General features: G+C 33.9%; 3 protein-coding genes across 5 annotated transcripts in view; 2 read left to right on the forward strand and 1 right to left on the reverse strand.

The window, feature by feature from the left end:
* The window catches only part of LOC115450848 (A disintegrin and metalloproteinase with thrombospondin motifs 16), a 198,858-nt gene extending 197,698 nt beyond the window's left edge, over positions 1 to 1,160 (forward strand). For all 3 annotated transcript variants that reach the window (XM_037440819.1, XM_037440815.1, XM_037440821.1), the window contains one exon: positions 33 to 1,160. Coding sequence is in view for 1 of the 3 variants with exons in the window: in XM_037440821.1 (XP_037296718.1) it covers positions 33 to 42 (10 nt within the window). In the remaining 2 variants the exon portion in view is untranslated. The remainder of the gene's footprint in view (positions 1 to 32) is intronic.
* Positions 1,161 to 1,166: 6 nt separating this feature from the next.
* LOC115450850 (transmembrane protein 14C) lies at positions 1,167 to 7,570 on the reverse strand. Its single transcript, XM_030178970.2, has 4 exons — positions 7,359 to 7,570; positions 5,383 to 5,430; positions 4,956 to 5,046; positions 1,167 to 2,232 (listed from the first exon to the last, which is right to left on the reverse strand). Exons 1-4 carry the CDS (start codon positions 7,432 to 7,434, stop codon positions 2,112 to 2,114), a joined length of 336 nt encoding a protein of 111 aa, XP_030034830.1. The 5' UTR covers positions 7,435 to 7,570; the 3' UTR covers positions 1,167 to 2,111.
* A 1,702-nt stretch (positions 7,571 to 9,272) lies between these two features.
* On the forward strand, positions 9,273 to 24,203 carry LOC115450851 (glutamate--cysteine ligase regulatory subunit). Its single transcript, XM_037440861.1, has 6 exons — positions 9,273 to 9,772; positions 16,569 to 16,830; positions 17,955 to 18,098; positions 18,541 to 18,657; positions 19,710 to 19,895; positions 20,609 to 24,203. Exons 1-6 carry the CDS (start codon positions 9,677 to 9,679, stop codon positions 20,773 to 20,775), a joined length of 972 nt encoding a protein of 323 aa, XP_037296758.1. The 5' UTR covers positions 9,273 to 9,676; the 3' UTR covers positions 20,776 to 24,203.
* Positions 24,204 to 24,937: the final 734 nt, after the last annotated feature.

Consider the following 24,937-nt stretch of genomic DNA (forward strand, 5'->3'; position numbering starts at 1 on the left):
ACAAATATTAAAACATACATTTTTTTTCACAGCCGCCACTAACCTATCGAGTGTGCCGCGCTTTTAAGACTGCCTTCCCGACGGCGTCCCGATGCAGTCCCCGTGCATTCGGGAACGACGTCCCACAATTGCCGATATCCCGTAACTTCTGCAACGAAGCTTAGTTATGGGCTGACTAGCCAGGGGAAATCGTAAAGGTTACCTGATTCCCCTGGTCTAGCCCCAACAAAATTAGGTTACCAGGGGAATGTTTGGGATCTCGTCCGAATATCTTTTAGATTCCCCTGGCGCGACCCATGCTAGTTGTAAATATTAAAACGGGTGTTATACGGTCGTGTGCGTGTCTGAAGACGATGTCGGACACAAAACAGTGAGTGATATTACAATGTGATTGTGTTTACGAACTTTAAGTACGCTAGGTATTAATTTTTAAATTGTCGGCGGTGGCAATGGATGTATGAAAAGTGCGATTTATCGATATTTTTATCGATAGTGGTCACAACTCTATTCGTATCGATTGTGTAAGAATCGATTATGTTTAAAATTGGATTAGTTTTATGTATTAATATGACAATGTTTTACTTTATAAAATGACATTACATAATGAATCATAGGGATGACATCGTATACAATTTTTATACATCCGTTTCCACCCCATAGTATAATAGTATTGCAGGTGATACACCCAAATGTGTTGGTTTTTCGGAATTAAATATGAATACTCCTTTTACTGTAAAAATAGCGATGTTCAATAAAAGAAAACTGCCACAAAGTGCCTTTTATACAGTAGTTAAGAATTTAAACTTAAGTAAAACATATTTTGTTAAAAAACTGACTACGACTGGTTCGCTGTCTTCTGAACAATTAGGTATATATATTTTTTTTATAATTAAGTTGTCTTTCTGTACTCCATATACTGGATTTAAAATTTTCGTTGTTTAGTCTGTTTTATGTCTAAAATTATTTATGTGACATAGCTGTAATAAAGTTACCACTATGAATAAAAACTATTTTGGTGTAAAAAAAAATCTTTAGTTTTTTACGAACGACCATGTTACATCACTTGCCTTTGACATACTATTTATTATATATTTATGTATAAATTGAATCTTTCCTCCAAATTGAATAAATTTAAGAAAAATATAGAAAAATAATGAATACAATTGTATAGTTTTATTTTTTATTTAAAAAAAAATATCCCAACACCTTTTTGTGATATACATAAAAACATTTATTTCACATCGCCTTCATATAAAATATCATTCACAAAAGTAAATGCAAAGGAACACAACAAAATAGATATCGCGCAGGTACTTCTACAAAATATACATAAATAAATTGTCAAATTCACTACAGGATTATTGTAGGAATTTATAGTGTCAATTTGTAGAATTTATAGTGTGAATTATGGTGTTTGAACCTTTATCCATGGGCACAATGATACATATGGCCCATATTCACAAACGTTACTTTGCTAAGTACGGAGCAATGTAATGGTAATAAAATGTTTCTAACAATAAAATACATACGGCCCTTATTCACAAACGTTACTTTGCTAAGTACAGAGCAATGCAATGGTAACAAGTGTGTTTCTGACAATAAAATACATATGACCCTTATTCACAAATGGTACCTACGTAAGTACGGAGCAATGCTATGGTATAAGTATATTTCTCAAAGCTTACTCGATTCCACCCTTTGCAGTGCGTAGTAGGGGCGCTGTAATTGGTTAATATTTAGATACAACTTTACTTCAGTTTGCCAATTGCCGTCACTATGTGTTTGGGCGCACTGTTTCCTCATAGTATTTATTGTGAATACGGGTACTAGTGTCGAATTTTCCATATGTTTTAAAACTAAACACCTTAAACTTAACAAACTTTAATACATTTCATACTGTAATTATATTTCCGCTAACAAATTAGCCATCGCTAAAGCGTGAAAGGCTTAAAGAGTATCCATATTTTCAGATACAGATTGATCCTGATGTCAATTATTTGAACCACAATACCAGATTTGGTGCACTTTAAAACACTTCAAATTCCCACAATAATCAATAAATTGTCCCTAAATTCAAAACACCACAATCAATAAATTAATTCTACCATAAATTATCCACTCTTGACTGGCAGAGGGCTGGCGCCGACGTTCTTGACAAATAGCTTCGCAATCATTCCGACCGACAAACAGAAAATGAGACCCGCCGGCATGAACTTCCTGCTGTTGTAATATCTGAAACGGATTTGTATATTGAAGTTTTTAGCAGTTTCGCTGGACGTAGGCAGTTTCTAACATATCAGTCTGGAAATGTTTAGGGAGGCCTATGTTAATAGGGGACCGGCCTATGCCTGATTTTGTACATTATTCTATATGTAACGGTTAATAATACGAAAAAGAAACACTCCTGCGAAAACTGCATAAAAATTGGTCAAAAAATGAGCGAGTAATTCATATTTAAAATATTGTAATGTGCAGAAGTGGGCGCGATGTGGGGATATCGTTTCATCTCTTTCTTTCGCACGCGTCGTAATTCCCGATGACGTCACATGTGGGTATTTCGTCTCTTTTCAGTTTCTTGTTAATTACCCCTTCCAACGAAATTCAAAGACTTATAACTTGTTGATTTTTTACCGGATTTTAATGATTCCTTCTGTGTTATAATTTATATTATGTAAATATTTGATAATAGTAAAGAACTAAAATGAGTCCGGTACCCTATTATGAAAGCTAACTCTTTAAGTATATATAACTCTTTAAGTATATTAAATGTATAAAAACTAATAAACGTAGATTCTCTTTGTTACAATACACTAATACCACTTCTATCAAACCGTATATAACTGGCTAAAACATGGCTCTAACAATTTAATTTTTTTTACGTAACAATAAATAATATCTGTCCTGTATTATATACTGTCCCATTGCTGGGCACGGGCCTCTTTTACTATTGAGAGGGTTTAGGCTCCATAACGCTGGACTACTGACGGTTGACAGACTTCACACACTCTCAAAATTCTTAGACAGACCTTCTCAGGTATACAGGTATCTCCGTGGTGTTTTCCTTCACCGTTAAAGCAAGCGATAATTCGCAAGGAATACACACATAACTAGAAAAGTCGTGGTCCTCTGGTTTTGAACCTACGGTGGCAAACCGTTCCGCCCCCAACTAGGCTATCACAGCTAACTGTACGTTACGTAAGATCTCTCTAAAATAGTCTAGTACCATTGATAATATACTGAAAATTTTTATCACTACTAAACCGGTATCTGCTGTCCACAATATTTTATCTTAAACATGATCTACATGTAAACAGTATTGTCACTATCTTGGTATGCTATATAACATAAAAAAATATTTAGTACTAGTTTTTGTTTGCGGATCCGCCTGCCTTTACGCACTTTCTTTATAATCGTACCAGAGAATATAGATCACAGTGGCGAAGGGTGAAGTTTGCCGAAAGAGAACTCGACAAAACATAATATAGGTACTATATCCATAAATAAAATTGTAATAATAATTAGATTTTACATAAATTACGAAAGGGACGCTGGCAGAAATCGGGTTATAATGACCCTTCGCTACTGATAGATAATTTCATCCACGAAGACGCGCCCCCATACTTTCCCTAATCGGTTAGTGTGCGTGAGCAGCACGATAGCACACGCACACTACGATGGACAGCGTCGATGCTGAGGCTTGGATCCGTCCCCTTACACTGCGACACCCCCGTTAAAAAAGTGGTGGGGTGCGTCTTCGTGGATGTAATGAGCTAAAACGGGTGCTAATATTGCAAGAATTTTAGAATTCTAACAAGGGGCGTAGCTACCGCCCTATCAATGATACAGGGCCCCCAAGCTTTAGGGGCATAACTGAACGAGCGCCTTAAAGGTCGCACTGTCCTAAAAGGCCTCAACAAATTTTGATATAGGGCCCCTCTGGCATTCTACACTACTGATCCGAACACTACTTCCAGACAGTATTTCAACAGATAAATAAAAATATTTCGACTTTAGTATATATCAGGGATGGCCAACCGGTCGATCGCGACAACAAGTCCAGTCGTTCGTGGCAAGGCAAAAATATAAATACGTAGAACAGACCGCGCAATATACCTACCTAATCTTATATAATTTCTATCTAGTCTTGTATAATTTTTTAATCAAAATAATAGTAAATTGTGTACTGAACTATGTTGTTTCATTTAAGATTTTAAGATGTCGGTAGCTTGGTAGATCGCACAGAGTATCATCAGTGAAAAGTAGATCTTGGATCTTACCAAGTTGACCACCCCTGGTATATATAATGCAAATAATGTAACAATAACATTTACATTTAAATGTGAATAAAGAAACAATAATGATGGCATTTACTTTAAACATACTAGACACAAGAAAACGATATTCAGAAGTTAATTTAAATAAAACAAATTAACATTCTAGTCTCCAAGCACACTTTTTGACTCTTCGCAACATAAGATCTTGCGTAGGCGTACTTTGGAGCCAAAATTAAATTTGTTCAACTAACAATTGATAGGTTTACATTTTACAGACACTAACAATCTTCGGCTACTTTTTTCAAATCCATACATATTATAAAATAAAATCTCCAAAAGCTGTCTGTATGTGATCGATTTTCTCAAAATCTACTGAACGGATTATTGTACGGTTTTTACTAAAAGATAATGCAAGGTAATGTTAATAGGACACTACGATGTAATATAAATTGACCGAAATATAACGATTATTGTTGAAGAGGTCGCGTGGGTGTAAATCTCGTAGGTCCGGGATTAACGCGGGACAAACATTGTGACACACTGACTTGCACGGGTACAGCTATTTAATATTAATTTTATGCAGCGCACATTTTTGTTTAATATTTCAAACCTAAATAATATACATAATCTGGTATGAGTTAAATCATCCGATTCCTAGACATAAGGGTCAAATTGCCTTACCTATATCCCATAAGACTTCCCAAAGTAGACGTGGTGCCCAGCATAAGGTGATAGTTTGACGGATCTTGACTCAACTGGTACGCGCCAACGCCTAAAACAAGAAAACATTTGTTTGGACAAGTGAAGTAAAATAAACACAGGCAAAGTATAATTTGTTAAAAACAATTTATATTCGTTATTATGGTCATTTTTAAGGTTAAAAACTATTAACACCATCATCTATAATATCTATACCAATATTAAAAATAGGAATGCTTAGATGCTTATTACTCGAGCGAAACAGAATGGCTGAACGGATCTGGACGAAATTTTGCTCAGAGATAAGTTAGATTATAGACTGAAATAGCACATAGACTACCTTTTATATCGGGAAAGTTTTTCATGGATGCAGATCTGCAGACAAAACTTGACAATGTTATTTACTTACCCAAAATAGATCCAAAGATGATTCCAGCACCCAATGATGGTATGGATCCTGAAAATTATACAAATTATCATTTGATTAATTCTGTGTTCTTCGTGTTTTAGTTGAGAGACATATAAACAAGAAATTGACCATAATGTTAATATTTGAACAGCAAAATATTCAAATTTAATTAACATTATAAATCTCACATAAAATAAACCCTTATCATAGCTTACTTCTCATAAAACCCTTGACAGTTTTTAATGTGGTTTTGTTAAATTGTAATAATAGTATGTTTAGTTGTGCCACTGGCATCTTATAATTAAATTCAGAATATTAATGACCACAATTCCAAGTTGTAGCCTTGTAAAACCGGCATTATTAACTACAAACATTTATACATCAATATTTAAAAATTGACTTCCTGTACATAATTATTTATATAGTATGAATATTGCAATTAGTTTAAGTATTTGTTTCTTAATATATCCTAAATCTTACATTTGTCTGTACCCCACTCTAATGAGGAGTTGAACCAATCGTTTTTTCAAGTATGTGGCATAACCTAATCTGCATACTTTTTATGACCAGCCACATGCATAACATCCAACTGGTAACTTATTTAAACTCTAATAAAAATAACTTTAGATCCATATTTTACATGTGGGGATAGGATTCTTATTTTAAACAGGCGGTTAATGTTCTTTGAGTATTTTGTGGAAAGCTAGTTTTAAAAGCTTAGTAATAGTCAAACATTTTGGATGAATATTAAAATACTCTAAAAAATCAGAGTAGTTCCCTATTTTTAACATGTAAATGTTTCTCAAAGAGTTTTTTGTATTAGAAAATCAGTTTTATAAACTTAGTAAAAGTCAAAAATTTTCTTTGATATTAAAATATGTTTATCACAGTTATTTGAATAAATATTAACTACAAAAATATTAATTATGATACTAGCTAAAAACAAATACATCTATAATCATTCAAGTAGTCTGCAACCACTCATAACATAAACAAATCTTATATTTACTAAATATCTCACACATTACTTAGACAATAGAGTTATTATTCTAGAACCGAAACATGACCATTATAAGTTGAAAGTTTATTCAAACTGACTGGTGAAAGATAGTTTATTATCAGGAGCATAAATTTTAAAAAAATATGGATTTTCTGTTTTGTTGTTCTGTTACAATGTTAAAGTAAGAATATTTTGATGTTTAAAGAACCACAATATTTTAGTAAATATGTATATTAAAAAATTATGCACAAGAATCTATAAGTAATTGATTGTTTAATTTATGTTATTATAACTAATGTCATAATTTATAACAGGTAGTTAGGGAGGAGAGAGGCCAAATTGATTGTGAATATTTTATTAGTACCAACAAATAAAGTCGCAACCTTATTTAGTCTTGTTAGCATTGCTATGAAAAGGTTAAGAAGTGTTTATCATTACTCTATCATTCTTGCTGTTCATTTTCGTGTTAGTAAATAATAGGTATAGGACTATTTTCTCAAAGCTCCAGTGGTTGCATGAGTATGTATAATTATTTTTAGTTTAAAAATATAAGAAGTTATGGATACATAACAAAAAATTAAAAAAGTGTTAACTTTCCACAATGAAGACAATTTTCATTCATTAATAGATATTTAAATTCAAATTAAACACACATACATTTGATCAGCAATTTAAAAATGCCACCATTTTTGATATCAAGGATTTTGACTTCAACTTCTTGAGTAGATACTAAACTGAATATTTTTTTTCGTATCTCAGGGAATCAGACAGACTTAGATAAAAAAAATAGATAAAATGTGACTGAACACTGATGTTATTTTTTACAAAATGCCGTTATTTCAGATATCAGAGCTATATTATTAGCTTCGTAAGGAGATCAATTTGACCTCGTAATTACTTTTTATTTAAAAGTTAAACTACTCGAAATTAATATCGGTAGCTGAGTTTCTATATTTTAGTAGTACACGTAACAAACCTGCTTTGGCATATCCCATCATGCCGCCTGCAGCAACAGTTGCCGCATAAGCAAATCCGATAAGATCGACTCCCATTTTTATTTATTTAAACACTTCTGTGTACTGTCTCTTATATGTTCTAGAAAATTAATCAGCGATAATCTTAGCCAAGTGCAAAAACCGCTGTATGAAGTTTGGTTATCTTTATCAATAAAATCCAGTGTTACCAATAATACTTTTTTAATCCGTCAATTTACTAAAAAATGCTGTTGAAAACCATCAAACATTTTCAGTATTATAATTCTCCTTGATTTTCAGTTTCCCGACAATATAATCCGTCAAAATATTTTAAATACCTTATCTGTAAACCACGCAATTAACACGCAATTTATGTTTGTACTAATGTTTCAACATTTCACAGCACCAGAACTTTTTAGTCAACTGATCATTTCACTTACTATCTAGGGTAGTTCTAAAATTATAAATCCGTTAAAAATCTGTCAGTTGTTAGGTTATAATTTTTTGTTTTTTTCTCCATAACTGGAGGGAAATCTGTAAAGTTGGCAATGCTGATAAAATCTGTCAAATTAATAGGGATGTGGCTAATATAAATTATTTTAAAGCTCCGAAACGAGTGAATTAAAAATTACTCTAAGTCGTACTTTTGTACTAACATACTATAGGTATTGATGTCAAACGATTTATATTTGTACGCGGCTCTACGCGAATATAAAGAATTTTTCGCATAAGAGTCCCGCTATGTACTTATATTCCTAGAATAAAAATAGTCTATATTTTTCTACGGGTCTTTTAAACGATATCTATACGAAATTTCATCAAATTGGTTTAGTAGTTTCATCGTGAATGTGTATCAGATAAACAAACAGAGTTTTTTTTTCGCATATATTATATTAATAAACTTATAAAGGATTATAGACAACAAAGATGTGTTTTGTTTAAATAAATTTTCACCAGGAAAGAAAAGAAAAACTTATTAAAATACATATAAAACATACCCCATGAGCACTTTAAATTTGTACAATAATTGTTCGTTTATTGTACACTAGCGACCCGCCCCAGCTTCGCACGGGTGCAATGCTGATACTATACACTACAGAAAAACTGTGAACGTTGTATATAAAAACATAGCGGCCCGCTCTGGCTTCGCACGGGTATAACATAAAAAAAAATAACAGTATTTCTCCACTATTTAATGGATGTTATTATACTTACATATAAACCTTGCTCTTGAATCACTCTATCTATTAAAAAATCCGCATCAAAATCCGTTGCGTAGTTTTATAGATTTAAACATACAAAGGGACGTAGGGACAGAGAAAGCGACTTTGTTTTATACTATGTAGTGATATACGAGACAGCTTCTGCCTAGCTATCTAAATTGGGACTTATCTATCTTTCGGCTCATTCAAACCCTATTGATAAAAGTTTAAAGTAAAGTACCCAATAGTACTTTGTTTAGCCGAAAGGATTCATTATTGATTTCACTTCGGTACTTTTTTGTTCAACTCTATCAAGCATCAAATTCTGTAGATTATTGGTCTCTGCAGTAGATTTTAAAATCGACCGCGCAAATGATGCGAATACTAAATGCACTAATTAGAGACTAGTTTATGTAAAGTATCAAGATAATTTTTTAATGAAATAGTATGTTGGTTTAGTGTCAGGTGTTAATCCTTTATTTTAAAATTTAATGTGGCTATGATTATTATTTATAAAATGCCTTTCTTTCATACCTGTATTGTCAGTGAACTATAAAATAATTATCTCGATTGTAGCAAATATAGTAATAGGAATCGATTTATTGGACTTGCGTTGTGTAAGAGATGCTCAATAAATATAATATTATTCTCTTTGCTCACTAATTTAATGTTGATGACCTTGGGGTCTTTGTTCTAGCTTTATCATATTCTGTCGACTGTCAGAAATATTTTTGACATTTTGTTCCATGCTAGAAAACCAAGAAAACAAAAAAATATGACAAAAAATACACGACTCAAATATTGTAATTTGTTATTCTAAGTGCGCGTTACATGAATACATCTAGTAAATAAAATGTTTAAATCGCCAATTTGTACTATTTCGTCATAATTTGCAATACGTCAGCCGTTCGCGTATCCGTTTCTGGAATAAAAATTATGAATTTTCCTTGGCAAGGCCAGTGTGTAATCGCAGCCCAAGCGGCACTGTCGGTCGTGTTTGTCCGCATTATAGTTTAAATTTACTGTCAGAAGTTTTTTTTGCGTTGAGGTTCTGCCGGTAACCTTGAGTGTGTGTAAGGCCGTAAATTTAGAATAACAATTAAATCTAGTTGGTCACGATGCTGAAGAGTGCCTCTAAAGTGACAATAAACACAGGAAATGTGTTAAATCTGATCGATATCAAGAAGAAGGCTGGGCAGAATGTGACTGAAGAGGTATGTTGTCTTGTGCATGTTATGTATGAGGAAAATGTTTCCCATAGACAAACTGCACTGCAAAATTCCTGATTCTTAGTGTTATAGTTATATAGTTGATATTTGCTAATAACTTTTGTGTTTTTTTTTCATGTAGTTATGATGTAATGGCACAACTCAATTGATTCAGTAGAGATCTATACTGTTTATATTAAAGGCCTTGAGACACCATGATTATTTTTAACTACACTAAAAGGTCATATTTGGTATCACAGTCAATAAACCATGACCTTATTTTGATTTAATTTTAAAGTGTTACCTATTATAATTATTTTGTGTATTTGCAGAGTGCAATGACTATTACTTTTTTTATTTCAATATTGATATTACATCATAATTAGCTTAATTTATTATACTTGCGTTGTTTTTTTGATTTACAAAAAAAGTTTTATTTAAATAAATATTACAAATTGGTATGGCCATGCTGTAGATCAATTTAATCATGGATTGTGTAACAAGACTGCAGTGGCATAACATTTTGTATAGTGACTGAGACTTGCAGAATTCCTTTACTAATTTATATTCCTTTAAAGTCCAAAGGCTTAGAATATTTTCAAACTTAAGCAAACCTGCTGCTTGATCACATAAATTGTAGCTCCATTTTATGCTGAGCCAGTATTTCAGAGAACTGGTCAGAATCTCCCAATGCCTATGTTACTCTATCACAATATATTCATTCTTTATGTGTTCATATCATATCATCTGTAATTTAAACTACATAAATTAAAAGTTCGTTCATAATTATATAAATTGACAACTAAAGCCACAAGGGCATATCTAGAACACTTTTACTTTATAAGAGTCATAACCAATATAATTTTGCTTGGTATGTCTATGATACATTTTTATTTTTTCACTAACAAGCCTTTTATTAAATTGCAAAATTAAAATGAGTATTAAATTATTTTTCTATTGATGTATAAAACAAAATAATATTGAATTTAAAAATAAACACAATCTTTCCCTTGTTTCCTAGACTTTGTATGCATAGTGTATTATAATAAAATGGTATGTGTTAAAGATAAATTTAAAAGGTACCTTTTCTATATATATGCATGCCACATTGGTTAATAAACATTTATTAAACTGTATACTAGATGCCAGCGGAATTATCAGTTCTTTGCTAGAAGAAATGTATATTTCTGAGTTGGATTTGTGGCTACAATATTTCACAAATGGATGCATACTTATTTGTTTATATATATACAAAGTTATACTATGTGTCAATTATAGCCTTAATATTTTTTTATCTATCTACCATACTAGAACCATATAGCAATAATAACAATAGCTTTTTTATATGGGTGGGGCAAAGTGAGATCTGTACCTGATCGTAAGTGGAGCCGGATAGAATGTTGACTGATGAGAGATGATTGCAGCAGTCGACACAATTATGCTGGCCTGTTGGAACTGAATATACACAGGCTATCCCAGAATGTGACACACTTATGTGGGCTTCTATGGACGGTTATAACAATTTGTGTATGGTGGTCACTATATGGATGGATATAATATATATCCTACCACCAGCAAATTATATGATGATGTATTAGAATTTTTTTATGACATCATAAACTAAAAATGTCTTATCTTTTAAATTACAAATGCCTATTACAAGTTATTATATATCTATACGGAGTAGAATGGACAATATGCCTGTGTTATATTAACTTCATGACAGTAGGATTACAAAGAATAAACTAAAATAACCATGATGAATAAATGATGCTTTTACTGGTAACTGTTTAACAATATCCTTTAGGATTTCCTTTTTTTTTTTTAAGTGCATTGTTATTGAAAATGGTCATGTAATCATACATTTTTTTAACTTCTCCGTATTCACATTTTTACTTTAAAAATTATAAAGAAATTGTATCATACACATTTTGTTTCAATAAATATGAATTTATTTCTAACATAAATATTAGATAAGTCATAAATCATTTAGTTTGTTTTATGTAAAATAGTCTAACAATTATACTACACAAACATGCATGTATCTAATAACAATAAAATGACAATGAATAAATTTATACAATGTGTCATTATCATTGAGTTAAACATGAATGGTCATCTAAAAGTATGTTTACATAAACTATATCAAAATACTAATAATTATATAGAAACTCACATGTTTTCTTCGCAAAGCGGTAAGCAGAATAAGTACACCAATACGAAATTTTCTTGATCGTATTTAATTTTGCGACGAGGCGATCCTTTCCGTGGCTAAAGTATTGCAACCCCTACCCTAGGAATGTTTTTGCTTACTCTAGAAAAAGCCGCTCTTACAGCAGTAGCGCGTGGCGGTTTTTCGTTGAATTCGGGCAATTTTTTTTTTGTTTCCAATAGCTGCCTTTCCTAGCGAAAAATCCGTAGCCACTGGCGAGCCTTCCACCATATCCAGCATAAATTAGATTCCCATGGGAATTGTGTCTTTTCCATCGAAAAATCTACAGAAACTGTTTCTCCAATGTCAAAACCTAGAGAACCAGAACTTAGAAACGGTTAGATTCATTGCGTACTAAGCTACCTTCAGACTAACAAGGAAATATGTATGAGTATATTATATTAAAAAGGGAAACATTGATACTTTATTATAGACTACACACGACGCTTTTTGAATAAACTGATAAAGCATTCCGAAACCAACTTAACCGCGATGCCGTTGTGACTATGTACTTTTACATTAATATGTACGCGCTAAAACGTTGAGTGGCGATAGCCTAGTTGGGTGTGGAACGGACTGCCGAGACGAATGTCCGCAGGTTCAAATCGCAAGTGCAGACACCTCTGACTTTTCTAAAAATATATGTGTAATATCACTTGCTTTAACGGTGAAGGAAAACATCGTGATGTAACCTGCATATCTGAGAAGTTCTCAATAGGAATTTTGAGGGTGTGTGAAGTCTATCAATCCGCACTAGGCTAGCGCGGTGGGTTAAGGCTTAATCCAGGCAAAATAAAATACAGGGCTGATATTATTAAATTACTTATCTAGAAGTAATTTTAATTCCATAAAATAAACATTTAGTATTATCACAGTATTACCACAATCTTATACATTCGCTCTCATGGGTTAAAGTTGCAAGTCATTCTGATATCAAAACTATGAATCATATTCAACGCAAATGATTATGAGCAATATGAATGCTGTATGTGTTTAACAACTTTGCTAGATTATACACTTATAAGTACGATAGATGTTATAGTTTGACAAGAAAAACAATAAACGTGGTTTAGAAGCGCGATTGCGTTTTCATTAGTTAACGTTATTATTGCAAGAAAAGTTCTATATTTTACCACAATATGGCGACGAGAAAAACTCACCTGATATGGAGGCGCGACTGTTGTCTTTTCGTTAAATCATTGTTTTTAAGGCAAGAAGAATTTTACCACAAGGTAGCACATATTAAGGTTTTTACACATATCAAGGTATTTTATTTTGATAGAGGCGTTATACGTGATAAGTAATGAATGATGTTCGATCAGACAGGTGGTGGAGTGGAAACTGCGATAGGTAGACGGGTAAGGCACTGCTGGATAATAATAGAACGACGACTTAAAAATTGCAGATACTTGCGGCCTCATGGCCGTGGTGGTTGGCGCCCACTTAGGAAGCTATGTTCAGTGATGAACGATGATAGGTTTATTGAGGTGATAAATGACAATAAAGATATCTACGTCCATTGCCCTATAATTATTGTTGTAAAAAACTTATTAAAAAAAAAATCGTATAGTATTATTCTAGTTAAATCGTTTTGTTTGCAGCGTCATGTAATGATGTAACCCAAATATGTGTCCCAAATATTTGAATACAAAAGCCTATGTTCGTTCTTTAGGTAGAAGCTAATTTGGTACCAAAATTCATTCAGTGGTTTAGCTGTAACATTCGCATTTATAAACAATTACATTAGATTTAATTGATCTACTTATACTGTTATACAGGGTATCTCAGAAAATAGTAACAAGCGGATGTCCAGAGATAGAGCACCCCTTGGGATATTCGAATCACTCCCATGTATGTACCGAGTTATGAATAATTTCTGAATTTTTGAGAATTTTCTTTCTACTTTTTGACAGATATAATACATATTTGGAATATTGAATGTCATTGCAGAAAGTAGTTTTGCAAAATGTATGCGTCATCATATGTTTATTTATTATATCGCGTGTCAGCGTGAATCCACAGGAATAATTAAATATCACGTCCAATTTCTACAGAATTGCGATTAGACAAAATAATAATACAGCTATTGTCGAATCTGGCCGTTTTAAGACGGTATGAGTTAACTATCGTAAAGACCTATTATAATTCAATTTGTATTCCAAATTTAATATAATGAAGCTCCTAAAACATTCAGACACGGTTTGCCTTTTTTTTTATTCATACCACCACTTGGGGGATGAGTGGATCAGGTACGTTGGTTTCACCGGTCTTACGGCCCAAAATGTTGGCATTCGGGAGTATAGTATCATCCGAGCGAGCATTGGACCGAGTCCCTAACTCCTGTATATCATTTACCGGCATATCAACTAAAACCCGCGGTGGTCTTGGCGTATACGTGACGACCCTGGGTTTTTTGTTGCACCAAGATAGCTGCGCAGAACCTTCTCTAAGACATGAATTACCTGACGAAGTATTTCAATGCGCATTTACCATCTATATCCTATAGGTACAATGGTAATATTTCAAAGGAAATGGTGACAACACGAACGATCGCTTGTTGTCATAACATCAGCCGTAGAATATGATTTATTGGACAATGTAATGAACATTACACGTGTTCAGTTTTATTGTCCTTTTCCCGCCAATATTTTACCATAGATATTAACGATTATGATTTATGGTTTTCATATTTGGTTGTATAGTTTATAATGTTTATTTCTACAGTAAACAAATATTATACAATATTAGCTGTATGGTTTACCTTTTATATGTAGGTACCTATATATAATTTTACGCTATTTCGATTCAGAAGTTAAGACCAACTCGATATTGGATTATGTATAGGACTTATTCAAGCGACAGATTTGCCCCATACATATTTTTGTTTCTATTAGCGTAAACGAGGGTAAAAAGGCCTTTGGGTGGGAAATTAATCTACGAATTCCAAATTAGAGTTAAACGATATAATGTATAGCAAGTGCATTTTGGCTACTGCCTCTGGGTGGGTAATTAATCTACGATTAGCAAGTTAGAGTTAAACTATATCACGCATAACAAGTTCCTGTGTATGCGGGTGAGATTACAACGTTATTTTTTGTGGAAATAACAATAAAAATCACTGTTAGAAACAGATACGCAAAAATTCTATGCAAATAAAAGGATTAAGAGGAATTTTCTTTATGATCCTTTTCTAGCCAACGTAAACCCGTATTATTACCCGTAAAATTATTTGCACAGAAATATTTCTAGAAATTATGATGCAATGATAAAATATTTCGTCATAAAAACCATGACTCGTTATTTATTTTAGCACGAAATCAGGTAAATAATTTTTGTAGTGGCATGACGAGCGTTTTTTATAAGCATTATCCTGGTCACCCACGTAGTTTGTGGCGGATAAGTGTTGAGCATTTATCCTGTTAAATATCCATTTTTATGGTCATATACTCATTGTCTATCAACAGAATTCCTTTAATAGGCTTTGTTTGTGTCAGATTTTTCAAAGAATATTGTTATTAAGCGGCAGGTGACGGGTTTAAATTATAATAAAAAATATTTGCGGTGGCAGGATATATTTCACCATATCGACTGTACACAAGGTTTTAAAATCCGCCATAGTGGCCCACCTAAGTGAGTTTTAGTCTTTGACATAAAATATTACCATTTAATTTGCTGGAGATATGAGATATTTTTTATTCGCCCGGATAGAGACCACCTTTCACAAATTGTTATAACCGGCCATAGGAGCCCACGAACGTGTGTCGCGTTCCAGGATCAGCCTGTGTATATCCAGTTTCTACAGGCCGTCATAATTCTGTCGACTGTCGAGCTCTTCTCGACAGTCGACAGAATTATGACATTCTATTGGACTCCTACTCCACTTACCATCAGGTGCAGATAGTTCACTTTGTAGTGCGTGTATAAAAAAATCTTAACATGTTAAAATGTTATGAATATTAAAAGACATGATTACTTATTTATCAAAATACTTTATAGAAGCACATTCAATTAAGTTGACAAGAGGTACTTAATGATATAATTAAATTGTGCCCACTCAAGGAAATTTACACTAAGTGGCTTCTAGCCCATTCAGGTGCTCATAGGTAGAGTGGAATATTTAGGATAGAAATTACTATAGACGGTTGAACGACTAATTGACTTTGCGACATTTTTTGCGACATCCATATATATTTAAAATCAGCACTTTTTTCTAGGTTTTTTATTCTAGTTAAAATTTTTAGAAAAAGAAAACATCGCCTATGTAAATTGGCGTAAGCGACATTTTTTTGCGACACTAAGATCCAAATATATTTAAAATCAGCACGTTTTTCTATGTTTTTTAACCTAGTTAAAATTTTTCGAAAAAGAAAACGTCGCTTATGTCAATTGGCGTAAGCGACATTTTATTGCAACAGTAAGATCCATACGTATTTAAAATCAGCACGTTTTTCTATGTTTTTTAACCTAGTTAAAAATTTTCGAAAAAGAAAATGTCGCTTATGTCATTTAGCCTTTCAACCGTCTATATAATTCTTATATATTGCTTAACGCGAAAATAGCCAAATACTCTACTAAATCAAATCTCTCCAGCTTTCAGAAAGCATCAAACTCACCCTGTCAGAATGGGGATCTCAGAATGGACTGCCTCTTCAAAACGGGACCTCGGAGCAACCAGACACTTCCTACATGGTGGTGTCGAAGGAGAACGAGCCTCAAGCCGTGGTCATCACGAGACCACACGACGATGTGCACAAGAAAATGGCAGAGGAAGAAAGGAAAAATCTCAAGATTGGTGTAAAGATTTTTATTGACGAAGACAGTACTACGGCTTTGATTGAGTGTTTGGAGAATGGTTTGTTTATATTTATATGTATAGCGAAACGAGCAAGTTGCTCGTCTGAGGGTTAAAGATAGTAACTACTCGTAATGACTAGCATCAACCAGGTCCTTGAACACGTACACGGCGTGGTTTTTTCAGCTTTGCTATATTTATAGTCTAATTGTAATAATGTTATGTTCCTGTTAAATCTCTTTTTTATGAATTCCTAAAACATTATTTCCTCTGTTGGTCTTTTGTAAAAAATATTTCTTGTCTTGAAACTTCGGCACCGCATTCATTTTTTTTTATGTTCGGCCGATGAAAGTTTACGGGGCAGGCGCGGACCCAGAAATTTATTAGGGAGTCATTTTGGTACTTTAAATCAATTTTATAACTAAGTGTCCAGAGCAACCACTAGCTTCCACCAACCGTTGAATCTGCAACTGATTGACTTCACTCCTTAAAATTCAATTTATTGTTGAATCTTAGCAGATTGACTTCATTGTTTATTGGTTAATAGCGTTGCGTCATCGTTTGCTACTGACAAAATGTGCAAGTAATCATTATTCATTGAATTGTTATCTGATAAAATATACGAATACACCACACAAGGAAATTGATTTGAATGATAACGAGATAGCCCTGAGAAAACAAGTAATAATAATATCAGCCGTGTATTATATATATTGTGCCACTGCCACTGCAAATTTCTAGAGAACCTCTGGGTATGCAGATTTCCTCACGATGTTTTCCTTCACTGTTAAAGCAAGCGATAATTCACAAAAATTACACACATAATTTAAAAAAAGTCAGTGCTCCTGAGTTTTAAACCTGCGGACATTCGTCTCGGCAGTCCTCTCCACACCCAATTAAGCTATCGCCGGTATTCACTTTGTATTCGTGAAATATTTGTTACTATTATATTACTGTATTATATCATATGCACATGATTTTACGCCGAATTATTCAGCGGTGGTGCAACTACTTCTTCAACGCTTTGCCGAGGTTATATCTCTTCCATCATGAGATAAGGAGCTTATCAATTGCTACACATTTTTTTTTCTAGCTTAATCTGAGAAATGAACTCAAAACTAAGTCTCACTATTTTAGATTTTTATACATATTGTGTATATAGATTATTTATTTTATTATTTCAGTATTCTCAGCTCTACAAACAGAGTATATAGACAACGTGATCCTCTCATATAACCCGGACTTACAAAACAGAGAAGACAACGATGATGGCAACACGAGAAACAACTACGCAACCAAAGCGTCACCGATATCGCTCAGTAGTAATGGTAAGTTTGGGGGTACGGGCCCACGTTGGGCGCCAAAGTTGAGTCCCTTCTTTATTTAAAACTTGGATTAACTCATTATTTATCCTTCAATTACCAGCATAATTATTATTGCGGCTGCTGACCGTCCTTTAAAAGACACATTAATGCACATGAAATAATGTCTATTTTCGTCTATTCATTTTGGACTACTCGATAATAAATCAATAGACCTTTGTTTACTAACAACTATGTCAGTATTTTCTTTTAGTGAAATGAAAAAAAAACATGAAAACTTTCTCTAAAACCCAAACTACTTTGTTTTCCACTTGAACTTTTTTTCGCAATATTTCATTTGGTATTGAAGCATAAAACATAATTCATGCATAATCAATCTTTGCGTTTACGGAAAACCACATTTTTATCTGAGTATAAAATAATATACTTATGTTGTTATGTTTTACAGCCCGCATATCTACATCAGAAATGGAGGCAGATAGCGAGGCGGACGCGCGCAAATGCGAAGCGATACTGCCCGGAATTAAAGTGCTGTGGGCTGTGTTAGAAGATTATGTGAGAAAAGGTAAGTTAAATAAGCTAGTGCCTTGATTTAAGTGGGCTAAATAGTGCTAACTAGGTTTTTCTATAGCACGACTTTGCTGTGTCAACTTTTACAGTATTTAAATAATTAAAAAAATATGGTTGTTAAAAAATGTACGTCCATTATAATTGCTTCAATTGTTATTTACCATTATTAAAGCATGTAAAGCCGTTAATCCTGCGCCTGATCTCTCTCCGGTCATGTCGGATAGCCGTCTCACCGGACTATGAGAGTAAAGGAACAGAGAGTGCACCTGTGTATTGCGCACACACTTGCACTATAATATATGCTGCGTACTTGTCTGATATCCGTTGAGATTGGCCGCTGTGGCCGAAATTCGGTTAGGAAGGAATCAATAATTTCCATTACATATATAATTTTGGTTTTATCTGAAATCATTTTTTTATGACATGTAGTATTATTGTATTATGATACGTTATCATTGGTTATTATGCGTTAATTACTGTGGTTTTTATAGTCACATATTTATTTATCTATATTAAATTATTATTGTCAAGGTATTATCTAATCATAGTATTGTCGCTTTCTTGGCCTAGTGGCAGTATAATGTAGTACGGTCAGTGGACGGGAGGTCTTGGGTTCGAATCCCACGTTGGGCGACATTTTGTGTGCGTTTTCTAAGACGATTTGTCTTGATTCGATATGTTTTGAGAATGTCGAGGTTGAAAGCCCACCGGTTGTGAAAACTGAGATAAATATTTTCTGAAATACTTTTAAATCATGACCCTTCTTTGCTCCGTCGTGGTCGGGTCAAAAGTATGTTGCGCTTACGCCGACCGTACAGTGGAGTCGGATAGCAGCAGGTTGAAGTAGATCAACATTTTTTAACTTGACATTCTCTTAGACTTAGCTAGACGGGGCTAACTCACCCTTAGGTTGATTAGGCCTACCATTTCCAATTTTCTAACTTCAAACAACACGCAAGTTTTTTTTTAATCTGGTAAATGAGCATTCCCCTCTTCATCTCCGAAGCCTATGGTACCCTATCTACACGAGTGTTGATTGCGTGTCAGGGCGCGTGCTGCAGCTGGGCGTGGCGGACGTGGGCGGCGGGTGCCTGCGGCGGCTGCACGGCTGGGCGCGCGAGCGGCCCGCCATCGCGCAGATCAGCCTCGCCGCCTGCTGCGTCGTGCCGCCCGCGCTGCACGCCTTCTGCAAGGACAACGACGTGCAGCTGCTCACGCATGCCGACCCTCCAGGTATACCATATGCTCTAAACATACATGCAAATACACACACATGTACAGGCGCGCTATCACACACATACACACACAAGAGCGCGCTCTCACACACATACACACACAAGAGCGCGCTCTCACACACATACACACACAAAAGCGCGCTCTCACACACATACACACACAAGAGCGCGCTCTCACACACATACACACACAAGAGCGCGCTCTCACACACATACACACACAAAAGCGCGCTCTCACACACATACACACACAAGAGCGCGCTCTCACACACATACACACAAAAGAGCGTGATCTTACACACATACACACACAACAGCGCGCGCGCACGCACGCACACGTGCATCTGTGTTTGTGTGGAGTGTGCTCTTGCTTAAATTTGCTATCAAAAGTGCTGAATCATATGGTTATTATTCATAGGCGTTGAGCTTAACCACATATAACACCTACACGTCATATTACTCTTTTTTATGATGTAGGAGTAAATGATAATACGATTCACCTGATAGTAAGTGATCGTCGCCCATAGACATCTGCAATACCAGGGTATATACAGATACGTTGCCGGCGTTTTAGGTCGGAATACGCATATTTTTTTTAAGGTCACCAAGTCGTATCTGTCCGAAAATGTCGCTAATGGCGGCTGGAGTTCAAAACACTGAAACATAACCTTCAAAATCTACAACTAATCAATTTGTTTATACTATTTACAGATCTACTCTCCCTAGCCGCAGGGAAAACCCTATCAGACACGGGAGTGGGTTGCAACAACCTGGATTGGTGTGCGAGGTACCAGGTGCACATAAAGTGTAGGGGCGTGCTCGCTCTCAAGGGCTATGTGTGTAAGGCAACTCTGGGGAAAGCGGGGAAGAGCGTATAATACTTAAATACTATGCGAATTGTGTTTATATTATTCTGTCGTAAAAAATGGTTTAGAGGATAAAGTACCATAGAAAGGCTAGTTAGGGTCTAAAATTGTTGCTTTTTAGGTTTACAGGCGTTCAGAGTTTGTTACTCGCAGGTCCGCAGTAATAAATGAAGTTCACCTTTGAGTTGGAGTTCAAGTTGACAATTAATGTATTGAACTATTTAACAATTCAAACTTAAGTTGATATTTAAGACCTTGTCCTCAGCTGAGATGCCGCTGTTAACTATAACTCAGCTATCAAATCCGTCATATGCTGTGAATTGAGATGTTGATATCTGTTATTAAATAACAACAATCTTAAGATGCTGACTAACTTGACAGCGTCTCAGCTATAACGCACTTGAGGGCGCAATTCAGTTACATCTATGAATAGAGCCCGTAGACACCCTATTGCACAGCATTGTTTACATACCAACGCTTTTTGACTTATTAAACCCGAAAACCTGGCGATGATCGCGCTTTGAACGCTTGGAGAGAGCCTAATATAAATAGAAAACTAGTGTATTTTTAACACAATATTTTAATAGCAGTCATTAGTGAATGTTTCCAAAAAAATCTCCATTTTGATATAGTATTGAGAATCTTTTCAAGTTGAATTGCGTTTTGCGATAAAATATATAAACACAATTAACATAAATTAAATCGCACATTGCATTTTACCAAATGTGTATACCCCATGTGATACTATAGTATATATTCGGAACCGTACTATGTGTACTTATGTGTTATAAATCTTATTTAAGTGCGTTGAGTGAAAAGAGGTTTGTGATCACTGCACATTGCTATATTGCGTTTGACAGCTGCCAAAACTGTCAGTGTGACAGTTGTGAATTGAATTTAAGGAAAACTTTATTTTGGACAATGTAACTTAATGTTATCTAGCTAAAAAAATATTGGCTAAATATGACTACCTATGCTGTAAGTACTGTGTTATGAAATTGTTTACAAAATATTGTAAGCCACAGTGACAGTTTGACAGCTGTCAAATTGTATAACATGTTACCTATTATCTTGATGCAATGCAAATGTATTGCAAATTATGTGATAAGTGCTAATTGTACTATAATTTGTTATTTTATAGTATTGTCGGACTTTGTGACGTGTAGAAATATATTTGTTTAGGCTGAATGTTACACTTGCCTTTAGATTTAAAAACTTATCACCACCTAATATTTAGGTGCCTAATGAAGGGTACATTAGCTCACAAAATAATATATTTTTACACATCGCTAAGTCTTTAATGTTAACCAACAAAACTTATATCTTTGTGATTATAATGAGGAAATGCGAATTTGCTTGTTACGAAATTGTACTCTCACTGCGAAAAAACAAAAAATAATATTAAAAAGCACTAATGTATTTGTTTTAACTTGTTAACGTTCGTAAGAATTAAGTGTTCGTTATTTCCAATTGTCGGTCTACCCACATTTCAGTAAAACAGAGAATTCTTTAGTAAAAAGGAACAAAAATGATTTCCAGATAAACCAACATTACATTATCTACACACAAATAATTTACTACCTATTCATAATTATACTGAAGATCTGGATTGCAATTATAGCCTGACCAGGGAAATAAAAAACTTGCTTAAGAGCGTCACTTGTTACGTTTCTTTATAAAGTTAGAATTATTAGTGTAACATATTAATTCCGTATTTAAGCACAACACGGCGAGGTTTTTTATTTTCGTGGTCTGGCTATAAACTATGGCTAATTTCAATTTTGGTTCCTTTTCACCCGGTTTTATTTTCGCGGTTTTCAATAAACTGTCCTAAACATTTTTGGCTTGATCGCGAGAATGGATCAATGACAATAAAGTTTTCGACATGCTAACAAATGCATTATTTTAATTGGTTTATTCTTAAGACCGGATCGAAGATTTACAATGGCTTCGTTTATTGACATTGGCGTTTTTCATCCCTAAAGGTAGACTATTGTAAACCACGTCTATGAAAGTACCCTGCAACTGTACAAATATTGTGGCACAAGGTATTAAAAATAGACGCCATACCAAATATAAGCAATAAACGACATAAGTCATGAGCACAGGTGAACAGAGCTCTCTAGCTAGATGGGTGCTCTCTAGAGCTAGAGCTCTCTAGATAAATGAGACGAAAGTTTAAAGTAGCTCAGTGGTGAAGAGTCCATATAACAAGACTACTGCCGGCTTCTCTTTTACTAATTTGTATAAAATCTAATTATCATTACAACGATGTTAATTGTAAAAATACTACGACATTGTTTACATGCCGTGTATCCTTCGTTGGAGGTTTTTAAATTAATAAATAAATAAACGATGGACGGACCGCATTTATCTCCATTAGTACGGTTATATGTTGTGTTGCGTTCCCTTTCAAAAAAATTATCCTTCGCCACTGCAGTAACCGCTTGCAACATGCAAACCAATGGACAAAGAGCGTTGATTAGGATGAATCACGCGAAACATCCTATTGGATGTTAAATGGACCAATCACGAGTGTGCTCACGACTCGTGCCTCTATTTAAGGCATCGTCTGGTCGACTAGCGCGGTTAGGAGATATTGTCTATGTACTTTGTTTTTTAACACTGGCAATGTATAACGTAATAGAAAATTTTAGGTCTGGTCGACTAAAGCGGTTAGGAGATATTGTCTATGTACTTTGTTTTTTAACACTGGCAATGTATACCGTAATAGAAAATTTTAGGTCAGGTCGACTAAAGCGGTTAGGAGATATTGTCTATGTACTTTATTTTTTAACACTGGTAATGTTCTGCAATATAATAGGTAATCTAAAATTTTAAGCAGTTCCCAAATAGTAACATGTTTGTTGGATGAAAAATATGACAAATCAATAACCTCCTTATTTCGTCGGTTAATAAAAGCAATGTTTGAATCGCGTTCTGCCTTTGCCTTTAAAAGTATTTATAAATTGTTACATTCCTGTGTATGTTTGACTTGTGAACGTCGCAAAAACTGCTCATTGAACAATGTTTGACATTTAAAAATTAGTACGATTTTTTATTATAAACAGGTAAAAAATAAAAAATCTGTGAGCACTCTTAAAAATATTATACAGTAAAAAATATTAACTTCTCTGTAGCTGTAATAATATTAAAATATAAAGTTTTTTTTGTATGTATTTTGATTTTGTGTCTTTATTTTGAACGCGACCAGTTATACAAATATTTTTTAATCTGTATTCTACCTGTCAAGTTAACAGCTTCAACTTGTACTTATTTTGTATTGTTTTTCCATAAAGTGTAACCTAAGGTGCCTTTAAGTACTTATTTTATTATGAGACAAAAAAGCGAAACGTAAAATCTAGAAATACGTCATGTTAACATGTTATAGTAATATGAAATCGAATTTTAATGAAATTAAAGTATTTATTGAACCTAGATGATTTTGTTTTATTTCTAACCTTATTATGTACTATATCAGCAATAAAAATCATGCCCTCATTCTAAACACTTCTGGAGACCGATTTTATCTAAAATACCTAAAAATATAAGTTAATTTAATAAATAAAGAAGCTCAAAAATTTTAAGATTAAAAATTGGTAAAATGATATCACCAAACATATTTAAGTAGTAGTTTCAAATACGTTTCAAAATTCAGGTAATGTTCCTTTGGAATACATGACAAAAGTATAGTTCACTGGGGAAATAAAAACTTCTAATAGCTTCTGGTAGTTTCGAAAAACGGGATTTTACAACAAACGGTGACAGTCGAACCTCTATTATTTTAAGTGTTAAAGAGGAGATAGAACGAACTGTTATGAAATTAGATATAACAATTAATTATGTTAAATAATTAGACGCGTAAATATGCAAATAAATTGTCAACAGCCATTAGTGTAAATTTGAAAATGTCACGTCAGTAACTCTCAGAACAATGACACCGTAACTACTGTTCACAAATGTTTATTTTGCTAAGCCCGCTAAGTAATATTAACTTATTTTGCTGTAAAACAAAAGGCTAAGGTCTATGTCTTAGGTAATAACTTTTAAAGTCCAAGTGGTAATCAGCGTCAACTGCAAAGTGCTTTTTTACTATTTAGTTCTCAGTAACGTTGCTATTTTTTTATGCATAGGCGCTTTCCACGACTCGAACAATCTGTAGGTACGTTTCTTC

The sequence above is a fragment of the Manduca sexta genome, chromosome 4, assembly GCF_014839805.1.
Source record: "Manduca sexta isolate Smith_Timp_Sample1 chromosome 4, JHU_Msex_v1.0, whole genome shotgun sequence".
Classification (NCBI taxonomy): domain Eukaryota; kingdom Metazoa; phylum Arthropoda; class Insecta; order Lepidoptera; family Sphingidae; genus Manduca; species Manduca sexta.

Excerpts from the sequence above, each read along its gene's own strand:
- LOC115450850 (XM_030178970.2), bottom strand. The coding sequence starts at position 7,434 with ATGGGAGTCGATCTTATCGGATTTGCTTATGCGGCAACTGTTGCTGCA. Across the intron at positions 5,431-7,358 it reads GATGGGATATGCCAAAGCAG|GATCCATACCATCATTGGGT; the intron begins GTTTGTTACGTG and ends TATAATTTTCAG. Across the intron at positions 5,047-5,382 it reads CATCTTTGGATCTATTTTGG|GCGTTGGCGCGTACCAGTTG; the intron begins GTAAGTAAATAA and ends TTCTTGTTTTAG.
- LOC115450851 (XM_037440861.1), top strand. The coding sequence starts at position 9,677 with ATGCTGAAGAGTGCCTCTAAAGTGACAATAAACACAGGAAATGTGTTA. Across the intron at positions 18,658-19,709 it reads AGAAGATTATGTGAGAAAAG|GGCGCGTGCTGCAGCTGGGC; the intron begins GTAAGTTAAATA and ends ATTGCGTGTCAG. Across the intron at positions 19,896-20,608 it reads CACGCATGCCGACCCTCCAG|ATCTACTCTCCCTAGCCGCA; the intron begins GTATACCATATG and ends TACTATTTACAG.